The sequence below is a fragment of the Filicampus tigris genome, chromosome 16 (assembly GCF_054856515.1).
Source record: "Filicampus tigris isolate MCC_2025a chromosome 16, RoL_Ftig_1.0, whole genome shotgun sequence".
NCBI lineage: Eukaryota > Metazoa > Chordata > Actinopteri > Syngnathiformes > Syngnathidae > Filicampus > Filicampus tigris.
Window position 1 is genome coordinate 14,785,717 of NC_141232.1, and position 10,837 is coordinate 14,796,553.

At 41.5% G+C, this 10,837-nt stretch overlaps 2 protein-coding genes across 4 annotated transcripts in view; both read left to right on the plus strand.

The window, feature by feature from the left end:
• Nucleotides 1–2,778, plus strand: part of smurf2 (SMAD specific E3 ubiquitin protein ligase 2) — a 55,372-nt gene extending 52,594 nt beyond the window's left edge. For both annotated transcript variants that reach the window (XM_086056263.1, XM_086056264.1), the window contains 3 exons: nucleotides 33–234; nucleotides 813–888; nucleotides 2,006–2,778. In XM_086056263.1, the coding sequence (XP_085912389.1) occupies nucleotides 33–234; nucleotides 813–888; nucleotides 2,006–2,105 (378 nt within the window). In that variant the 3' untranslated portion in view covers nucleotides 2,106–2,778. The remainder of the gene's footprint in view (nucleotides 1–32; nucleotides 235–812; nucleotides 889–2,005) is intronic.
• Nucleotides 2,779–5,765: 2,987 nt separating this feature from the next.
• On the plus strand, nucleotides 5,766–10,837 carry ddx5 (DEAD (Asp-Glu-Ala-Asp) box helicase 5). 2 transcript variants are annotated; one of them, XM_086055415.1, is made up of 13 exons: nucleotides 5,766–5,934; nucleotides 6,557–6,734; nucleotides 6,858–6,954; nucleotides 7,037–7,170; nucleotides 7,252–7,317; nucleotides 7,433–7,574; nucleotides 7,651–7,811; nucleotides 7,896–8,068; nucleotides 8,151–8,261; nucleotides 8,336–8,397; nucleotides 8,470–8,529; nucleotides 9,744–9,978; nucleotides 10,118–10,293. In XM_086055415.1, exons 1-13 carry the CDS (start codon nucleotides 5,888–5,890, stop codon nucleotides 10,143–10,145), a joined length of 1,494 nt encoding a protein of 497 aa, XP_085911541.1. In that variant the 5' UTR covers nucleotides 5,766–5,887; the 3' UTR covers nucleotides 10,146–10,293. The 2 variants fall into 2 exon arrangements, with proteins under 2 accessions (XP_085911541.1, XP_085911540.1); XM_086055414.1 differs by having other exon boundaries at nucleotides 5,767–5,934; nucleotides 9,744–9,965; nucleotides 10,118–10,837.

The following is a 10,837-nucleotide window of genomic DNA, read 5'->3' on the forward strand; positions in this document are numbered from 1 at the left end:
AAAATGTACATGTTGCTTTCTTTGTTCCGCAGCTGATCGTATGTGGCCTGGGCAAAATCGACATCAATGACTGGAAGTCCAACACACGGCTTAAACATTGCACGCCAGATAGTAACATCGTCAAGTGGTTCTGGAAAGCTGTGGAGTCTTTCGATGAGGAGCGAAGAGCCCGTCTACTGCAGTTCGTCACAGGTTCTTCCCGGGTTCCACTGCAGGGCTTCAAAGCCCTCCAAGGTAAAGTAAGACCAGTGATGAAAAGATAGGAGTGCTCGTTGTTTTAAAACATTGTCACTTTTCAATCCCAACACAGAGGCGCTGCTGGCAGATAGTGCCACTGTAAGACAAAGCACTCAGGCATGAGGAGTACACTCTGAGCTCTTGTTATCTCATGGGCGGACAATAATGTTTAATATTGCCATCTTTTTTCCTGGGTTAAAAATCTAGAGAAAATAAAAAACCCAAACTTTCCCTGAAAACATTAACTTGCTGCAGTTTTGACTGTGACCTTGCATTGATTGTGATAAATGGACGTATTGTTGCCATCAAGGGACAAACTAAATGACAGCCTCCGCTCATCTGGCCTTAGTGCTGGCTTCCTGTCCTTGAATGACTCTGAAGTATTAAATCCCACAACATGCATCATGGCATACTGTCAAACATTTATGTGGCTTTTGTCTCATGTATTCCAGCTTCATAAGCATTCATTTACCTATACTTTTAGAAGCCTACTCTTCACATTGGGCCCAGCATCACTACAGCTACAGCGAGGTCGATTTTTACTGAAGGTTTTCTTTTATTTTCCTTTACTGTAGGTGCTGCTGGCCCACGGCTATTCACCATCCACCAGATTGATGCCAACACCAACAACCTCCCTAAAGCCCACACCTGGTGAGAAAAATGTTTGGGAAATGTTGTTTTGTTAGGTGGTGTGACACCAGTGACTTTTGTAGCAAAGGAAAAGAAAAAGACAAACAACTTCCTTTTAATAAATGAACGAGCATTCCATCTACCACGCTAATAGAAAGTCTTTTGGACTCTATGCAGCTTAAGGTTCATGTATTTTTTTTTAATCCTCTCTAGTAAAACATTCCAGCATACTAGTACAACAACGGCGTTACTGGTTATGTTTTTTCCACTACTAGTACAACTACATTTTTTTGTAGATGTATTGTCTACTTAAAAAATGTATCTGGATCCAGGTGATTATATTTCATGCAACCACTTGACAAAATCAAATTGAGTACATTCAACACAAATTGTTTTCAGTGATACTGTGCCTAACGGACTTCTACATACCGACTCCGATTTTTGTAATGATAGACAGCAGAACAAAGCTACGCCAAAACTCGCCTGCGAACTGAATGAGGAAATGAAATGGAGTGTGTGGCTCTGAAAGTGGGCGGAAACAGAGAGAAACTCAAGGTTCATTGAGTTCATCCTGGTCCCGACATGGTTAGGTTCAGAGAGTCTGTTACTGCGGTAACTGGCTGAGAGCTTAAGTTACCTCTCTCTCTGAAAATGGCTAAAGTTACCACTCTTTCTGGTTTGCGTTACCTCCCTTTTTGAAACGGAAAACTCAGACTGTCCCTCATTTCAGGGTTAGCAGACCCAGAGTTTTTACACAACCTGACTTGTGAAATGGACCGATGGTGTTATTTTGATGATCAGCAGGGTGGCAAAGATACCTTTTGGAATTGTGGCCAAAAAGTAAAACTTGGTTTCATCAGACCATAACTAAATCACTCAAATTCATGTAGAAAAATGTTAGTTTGGGAAGAACAAGTTACTAGCGTGTACGAGTCATCCTACTAGTTCGTTTGATTGTCTTACTAATGAGGACAAAGAGTGTAATAGTACTCATCAAGGATATGGAATAAATGCTGACACTACTTTGAATTTCCTACCGTTGTTTGCGGGTGTCACAGTACTGCTGTCCATTTACTTGAACTTCAGAATTCTTTCTCATGCCACCATAACTTCAAATCATCTTCTCCTATGTTTACAGTTTCAATCGGATCGACATTCCTCCCTATGAAAGCTATGACAAACTATATGACAAGTTGCTCACTGCCATTGAGGAGACATGTGGCTTTGCTGTGGAGTGACCCTGTGATGAGGCACAGTGCAACAAACAGCTGAAGTCGCATGGTTTGTCTATGATCCCGCCCCTTTTTTTTACACACACACATCGAACGCTCTATGGTCTTTTTTGTTCTTGGAAAAAAAAAATCTCTGCAGCTGCTAATAACTCAGACTATTTACTAACTTGTGGAACATGCAGGATTGGCTGGCTCTCCTCTTTTTTTATGTTCATGCAAGCATTTTAAAATGACGACTATTCCATGTAGCAAGGGTCACTGAACCAACAACTGCATATACAAGAGGGGTGTGTTAGCGAGAGTACAGGGTAATTTAATTGATGGTTACCATAACCACTTGGAAATATTAATTCTCGATATGGAGTGTGCTTTGGACTGATCACATGGGAGCAAGCGGTAATGCCCGGCCAACAGGGATACTGCACGTGCGGATGCAACAATGAGTCTGAATTTGGCAGACAGATTTCCATCGCTCTCCAAAGACAGCAGCAAGGACCCCAGTGAGTCCCTGCCCAAGTTGCATTCCCATTGTCACTCATCATCAACTGGTTTGTTTGAACATGTATACGTGAACGAAGTTGCAATGTGTTATTTTTATCTAGTAACAGGGAAAATTGAAGAAAATTAGTACATTTCTAATACATCTAATTTATTGTTGACTTTCTATATATGTGTGTATATATATATATATATATATATATATATATATATATATATATATATATACGTATATATATATATATACGTATATATATATATATATACGTATATATATATATATACGTATATACCGTGTGTATACAGTGTGTATATATATATATATGTATGTATATATCTCTATATGTCTACGTATATATATATATATATATATATATATATATATGTATATATATATATATATATATGTATATATATATATATATGTATATATATATATATATGTATATATATATATGTATATATATATATATATGTATATATATATATGTATATATATATATATATATATATATATATATATATATATATATATATATATATATATACATACATATCCCCGTTTCCATTGTTTCAGAAAAATAGAAAAATACCAAGTGTTACTGCTTAAATTATAAGAGGAATTTGTGAGAACAGAAATAAGTTGATTTTCACTCAAATAATACAGTGTTTTGGTTTATTTGACACACTTCGAATCTTTAATAGGAGGTATATCCTAAAGGCTTGCAAATCATAAACACACACACACAGAATAGCCATTGTTCAATCTTTGTCAAACAGAGCAGACCCTTTAAAATCTACTGATAGAATTTTGGAGCCACTTAAGCAACATGTTTTGTTTGTGTTTGTAGTATTTTTAAGCTTTAGTCAACAGTCACTCATTATTAACAGGGCTTTATGCATGAATTCCAAAGTTTGCTTTTGTTTCAAGACTCCATAGTCTTTGGTTACCATGTGGTGTTAAATAGTATCAACATTTGTCTGACTTTGGCGCCCATATTCTGTACCTGAACGTTTGTTGATTAATTTCTTTTCAAAGTCCACATAAACTATCAATGCCTGTTTGTGGCCACACAAAAAAAGAATACATCTCAATGGCCACATTCTCAGGGGTTATAACACGGACCATGTAATGTTATTTTTTTAACAACTAAACAGAAGCAAATTGATCATTGTACCTTATTTTCTAAATCATGAACATCCGGTTTCATTGTTTTGGCATAACTGTTGCATGTCTAAACACTTGGTTGGACATAAGCTGAATGAGATGGCCTCCTGCTATACTGTTCTGTTAACAATGTTCCATTTGTGAAATTTTCTACCATTGAACATAAAATTCTTGAATGTTTTCTAAAAGATGCTGTCTGTTTAGCAATCTCTCTGACCGTGGACTGTTCTTAACATTTGCATACACTAAAAAAATGAAATATGTTGTTCTTTATGTAAACAAGTGTATGCAAAGTGACAAGTGTCCTCACAAGGTGCTTTGTACAGTAAAAATATATTGTTCATACATGTGGATCAAACAACCTGTAATTTATGTTTAACTTAATTAGAAACTGATTTTATTGAAATGGGGGGGGGGGCAAAACCAGAGGGAGGTTGCTATGGGTATCGAATGGTGACTTAAAGGGCATATTCATCCACTTAGAAGTCCAGTGCACAAGCAGATAGATCACACTTCCTACAGTACTTTACTCAATGCCGTCTCAATGCTGCCTTTCACTGAAGAATTGAAGTTCTTATCGAACCAGAAAAGGTCGAGATGCAGCTCTTGCCTTTTTAGATTTGTTTTTTTTAGCATGATCCACTAGGACTATTATCTCTCCTAGCTGACTGATGCAATTGGATGTATGTTAACACTACCGTTTTGTAAGAGTATTTTATTTTTGTGTGTAATTAGTTCCAATTAAACTTGCCTTTGTCTAACAATGTAAGCCTTGTACAAAGGAACAAAATGTCTTCCTTTTCCTTTTATTGCTTTTCCTTTCCTTCATTTTAATCTGAAAATTTGCAACAAACATGAAACATGAGCCTTGTTACATTTACATTGAATGGGATTGTGTAGAAAGGTTTGAGTTAGTTTTCTTATCATCTTTTCATCAATTTTGGAGGGATGTCCAGTTCTTGGTAATGTTACTGTTGTGTCATATTTTTGCCACTTAATAATGACTGTCTTCACTGTGTTCCACCGTTTAAATGGTAGGTTTGTGCTAACTCCCATTTAACATGAGTTTTAATATTGTCGGTTAACCCACGCAGTTATGGTGCACACTTGTTCAACCACATATATTTTCACATCACTTTTACTTTTGCATCTCTAATTTACCTCTTCTTTGGTGATTTTTTTAAAATTAAAATACATACATAAATAAATAAATAAAATACGTTTTGAAGTGACTTAGCTTTATTTTATTTAAACCTGGCATTTGAACAGGGGTGTACACTAGAAAATTAATTCCCAGAGCGTAGGCCTACGCCATTCCACCTGGCAGTTTTACCTGAACGAAAGGTGCACCAAAGTAAATTTGATGCTGTACTAGAACCATTTGGTTCCAATTATGGAAGTTTGAATACATGAAAGAAGGCCGACCCACGGCCTTCTATGTATTCAAACTTCCATAATTCAGTGCCAGTAGCACATAAAATGATTCTGACAGTTGAGGAGAAAAATTAAGTGTTATCTTCAAAAAGAGATCAAAACTATGCCGATACTCCAAATGGTTCTAGTACAGCATCAAATTTACTTTGGTGCACCTTTCGTTCAGGTAAAACTGCCAGGTGGAATGGCAACGGGTTAATGAATGAATAATTCGAACCTGAAGCAAACGATAAACTGACGTCAGAACGCCGTGTTGGGTTGTCCTAGTGACGTCATATGTGGTATTTCACGAGGAACCGCATTACCGGACTCTGCTTGGAACATATTCATCCGCCATTTCAGTGGGGCTTCGGAATTAGCAACTGGGTGAAACATAAGGCCAAAAGGATATTTCGTCTTTTCTCCTTTTGATTTCCTTTCATATAAACACACATTCAAAAGAAACGTTTAGACGTCAACAAGTTAATTTATTATTCGCTGCTCTTTCATTCCGCTGAAGTAAAAGAGGAAAAAAAACATACAGCGGATGAATACGGCGGAAGTAGAACTTCCGCTTGCTATTTAAACCGGACCTCCTTTTTCTTTAACCGGCATTTCAGCACGGCTGCCGAAGGTAGAGCGAATTGGTGGCCGAGGAAGTCCATTTTTCTTTTATTTTCGATTTAACGTTACACAAATACTAACCAACATGCCAGGATATTCTGACAGAGACCGTGGCCGAGACAGAGATCGAGGGTAAGTACATATTCGTCGTTTCTTCGAGGCGGACATTTTTCACCTCGTGGAAAATGGCCGACCGGGCATGAACAGGGAATTATTCGATTACTGTGCGTCTTTTTTTATTTTGACGAAATCAATCTATTTTTGTAAATACTGACAGATTCACAGGTTAAACAACCGTTGCCACGTGTCTTCGACAATAGCCGGTAAAAGGCAGCCCAGTGTCTTTGGCTCGAGGCCTCGTCTGGCCTCGTGCCTGATATGGCGGCTTCTCGTTAGCTCGGAGCTACCACTTTGTTAGCTTGCTCGACGTTAGACGTAGTCCAACGTAGTGGAGGCGAAAGACGTGCCTCCGTAAAGAAAAGTTACTTCACACACATGGCAAGTCTTGGGTCTTATTGAACTGATACCGTCCGTCATAGTTACGTTTTGCTAGTCGGCGTTTTCGCCATATGGCAATGGTGAAGCACATACAAAATGCCGGCTGTTTCCATTGTTCCTCTACTGGCTGGAAAGTATGTAGCAGCACGACATTTTCTCACCATGACTCAGTCAAGGCGCGTTTCTTCGAGTTGGCCCTCGATGCCCATGACAGAATCGCTTTCGTGTGTCTTTATTGAGCGATCTTTTATTTCAGTTACGGTGGCGGCCCTCATCGTTTTGGTGGGAGCCGTGGCGGCGGCGGTGGAGGAGGTGGATCAAAGTTCGGCAACCCTGGTGAACGCTTGCGGAAGAAACACTGGAATTTGGACGAGCTTCCCAAGTTTGAGAAGAACTTTTACCAAGAGCACCCGGACGTAACGAGGAGGCCTTTGGTGGGTCCCGGCATGGTCCGAGCGTTACGCAACACGTGTGCTAGTCAGCAACACGTGCTGGCGTTATGTAATCAACATCGTCACTGACGTCAATCTTTTTTTCATTATTCTCCTCAACTATAGCAAGAAGTTGAAAATTATAGAAGAGCCAAAACAATCACGGTGAAGGGCAGAGAATGCCCGAACCCAATTGTGAATTTCCACGAAGCAAGCTTTCCATGTAAGTACTGTAATTGATTTGATGGCTTTTGAACTTGCATTTTGAAAACGTCTTAAAATTTTTTTTTTTGTCTTAAAACCAGCCTATGTTATGGACGTGATCAACAAGCAAAACTGGACAGAGCCAACCCCCATTCAGGCTCAGGGTTGGCCTTTAGCACTGAGTGGCCATGACATGGTTGGCATCGCACAGACGGGGTCTGGCAAAACTCTCTCAGTAGGTTGACATGATTTGAGATCAAACGGATAGCGTCGTTGTCTTTGAAAGTGTTGTAATTGTTTTGTATCTTCTGTACAGTATCTGTTGCCTGCAATCGTTCACATCAACCACCAGCCTTTCCTGGAGCGTGGTGATGGACCTATTGTAAGTATTGATTGTGTTTTGGTTTTTTTTGCAGTTGGATTAAAAACTGTCATTGGGTATGGCCTGTGTTGTTGGTGGTCAAGCTTGTGTGTAAATCAAAGTTTTCTGTTGTCAGTGCTTGGTGCTGGCCCCAACTCGTGAGCTGGCCCAGCAGGTGCAACAGGTGGCTGCGGAGTATGGCAGAGCTTCTCGCCTGAAATCCACCTGTATCTATGGAGGAGCCCCCAAGGGGCCGCAAATTCGTGACCTTGAAAGGGGTAAGCTGGTTTTTAAGTTGGAACTTTGGTTTGGTGTCTTACCTGGTTTAATCTTTGGTAATGTTTCCTTTCAAAGGTGTGGAGATCTGCATCGCAACTCCAGGCAGACTCATTGACTTCCTTGAAGCAGGAAAGACCAACCTGCGCCGTTGCACTTACCTCGTTTTGGACGAGGCTGACAGAATGCTGGACATGGGATTTGAACCACAGATCAGGAAAATTGTTGACCAGATCAGAGTACGTTTCAAGTTGTCCTTTAGATAACAGAATCCCATTTTGCCTGTTTCAGTTTGATCAATGCTGTATTTGTCTTTATTGCAGCCCGATCGTCAGACACTGATGTGGAGTGCCACCTGGCCAAAAGAGGTACGTCAGCTGGCCGAAGACTTTCTGAAAGACTACGTGCAGATCAACGTTGGGGCACTGCAACTCAGCGCAAACCACAACATCCTTCAGATTGTCGATGTGTGCAATGATGGAGAGAAAGAGAACAAGTTAGTACATTACATAGTGAAACAGCTTAAGTCTTGGCTGCAATTATGCGTAACTTTCAATTTATTTTATCCCTCCCCAAAGACTTATTCGTTTGCTAGAGGAAATCATGAGCGAGAAGGAGAACAAGACTATCATCTTTGTAGAGACAAAGAGGCGATGCGATGACCTCACAAGGAGGATGAGGCGGGATGGGTAAGTTGGGAAGCAACCCAAAAGCACGACTCCTCTTGGACAGCACATTAATGAAATGCTCTTGAATTGTTTAGATGGCCCGCAATGGGAATCCATGGAGATAAGAGCCAGCAGGAAAGAGACTGGGTTCTTAATGGTGAGCTTACTTCTATTTACCGTTTCGCAATTTACAATCTGAGGGTCTTAACATGTGTTTTGTTTATTTCAGAGTTTAAATATGGAAAGGCTCCAATTTTGATTGCTACAGATGTTGCATCTCGTGGTCTAGGTCAGTATCCCCCATAAAGCACTGAAACGTTTGCAGTTTTTTTTTTCCCCGAAGAAAGTGTATTTGCTTTCTTTAACTCTTCTGCTTCTCTCTGAGTCTCTCCCATGGGCCAAAGGAGCAGTGTTTATGGCAGGGCCTTGGCATGACAAGCCCAGGTGTCCAGAGGGGGAAGGAGGATTCTTGGAGATGTCCTGACTGGCGAGGCACGGGTCTCCCAGTCGTGCACATAAGCAGAGGTGTCAAGGTCCGAGTGCAGCATACAACGCGCTGGCCTATCTAAAAGCGGGGAAGGCCACAGTTCCTCCCCTCCACACTCGACTGTTCTCTGGCAACGGGTTGGACTGCGTCACACACCCAGGCTCTGTAACTGTCCCAGCTGAAAGCCCCGCCGCATTGTTTGGACGCAAGCGAGTCCCGAGTCATTCCTAAGGTGCTTTCGGTTGCGTAGACGTGTTGTAAAGCATGGGTGGCGTCGCTGTTGCAGTTCAACTTGCGTCGGACGAGCAGCTTGTAAGGTCGATTGGAATCTCACCTCTGCAATAACATGGCTACTGGCGCTTTTGGTGACAGTGGGGCATGCTAGTTGGACAAATTCCAAGCTCACACTCCTCCCTCGCCTGCGTTACAAAAGTCATGTCGAGACCTGCCAACGAGAGACTCTGATCACTGGGATAAACTTGCCCTGGAGACTGGGGTGCGCTGTTTGTAGGCATCCTGCAAACTGGTTCACATCTCCACTTTGTTGGCTAAAGACTGCCGTGTGAACTTAGTAGCACCTTCTCACAGGTGTGCTTTGACAAGTGGACAATAAGTCGATCACTGACACTAGGAGGCAGTAGTGTGCATAGTAGCCCTACTGTGTAGCCAATGTGGGGGGTACGCTGCGATGGGAACGGACTAGTGAATGCACGCTCCAATGAAGGGTAAGGCTTGTGGTCTGCTTTTTGTTTTTTTGATGACTTGGAGGACATTTAATTTTTTTTCTCTCCTCCTAATTTCCCTCAATTAGAAGCGGCTGGAGTGTGCATTGTTTCTCTTCCCACTGTAGTCTCCCCATACGTTTGAATGCGGCTTTCTAATGAGTTTTTTCAGTTTCCCCAGCCCATGATGCGACTAACAATACTTTGTTTGATCTGGTTGTTGTGGTGGCGCTGGCGCACGTCTTTGTGTGCTGTCCTCCTCTTCCTTTTTGCCACACCGCACCAATCTTGCAGATGTTGAAGACGTGAAATTTGTCATCAACTTTGACTACCCCAACAACTCTGAGGACTATATCCACCGCATTGGCAGAACGGCCCGTAGCCAAAAGACTGGCACTGCCTACACTTTCTTCACTCCCAACAACGTGAGGCAGGCCAGCGACCTCATCTCTGTTCTACGTGAGGCCAACCAGGCCATCAACCCTAAGCTCCTCCAAATGGGTGAAATCAGAGGAGGTAAATCAAATTGGTGAGATACGGAAACTGTGCTGTCAAATGCAGCCATTTTATTTCTCTGCTAAGTGTAATTTTTATTTTAAGGTACATTTTGTTGTTGAGTTCGTCATACCCCAGGGGTGCCATTAAACACTGCTCTGCTCTCTTTGCAGGTCGTTCAAGGGGAGGCAGAGGTGGTGATTTTGACCGCAGGGATCGGTATTCTTCTGGAAGGCGAGACTTTGGCAGTTTTAGGGACAGGGATAGCAGTAGAGGCTATGACAACGGACCAAACAAAAGCTTTAGTAGCACAAATACTCAGAACGGCGGCTTTGGGGCGAACAGCGGTGATAGTAATAATTTTAGCGGTGGCTACAATGGCAATGGACAGTCATTTAATAACCAGGCAGCATCTTTCCCCCCTCAGAACAACTTTCAACCCCAGCAGAATGGTGCAAGTCACCCACCGTTCCCGTTCCCCCAAGCACAGCCCCCCCAGCAACATCCGCCGCAGCAACATCCACCCCCGCTTGCGCCGTACCAAATGCCCCCACAATTCCCTCAGTAAACATACAAAGTAATTTATTGCTTTTTTGACTTAAGTTTCCTTCCTGGTCTAGGTGGGTTTTTTTGTATTTACACAACAGGGTTATGAACATCTTTTAACCTAGTGAGCATTTTAAGATCTGCAGTGCAAACAGTTTTGCACATTTTTTCACCCCGTTCCTCCACTATTGCTATTTAATTTGTTACATTCCTTAGTAATGTTTAGTTATGTTTTGTACTAAGTAATTTCAGGAGTGCTGTCTTCATGTGTATCCTTGAAAGTGATGTTACCTCCCGCCATGGAAGTGCACTGCATGATCTTTCCAATAAAAACAAAAACGTGAGAA

Excerpts from the sequence above, each read along its gene's own strand:
- ddx5 (XM_086055414.1), top strand. The coding sequence starts at position 5,888 with ATGCCAGGATATTCTGACAGAGACCGTGGCCGAGACAGAGATCGAGG. Across the intron at positions 7,812-7,895 it reads AAATTGTTGACCAGATCAGA|CCCGATCGTCAGACACTGAT; the intron begins GTACGTTTCAAG and ends TCTTTATTGCAG. Across the intron at positions 8,069-8,150 it reads GATGGAGAGAAAGAGAACAA|ACTTATTCGTTTGCTAGAGG; the intron begins GTTAGTACATTA and ends CCCTCCCCAAAG.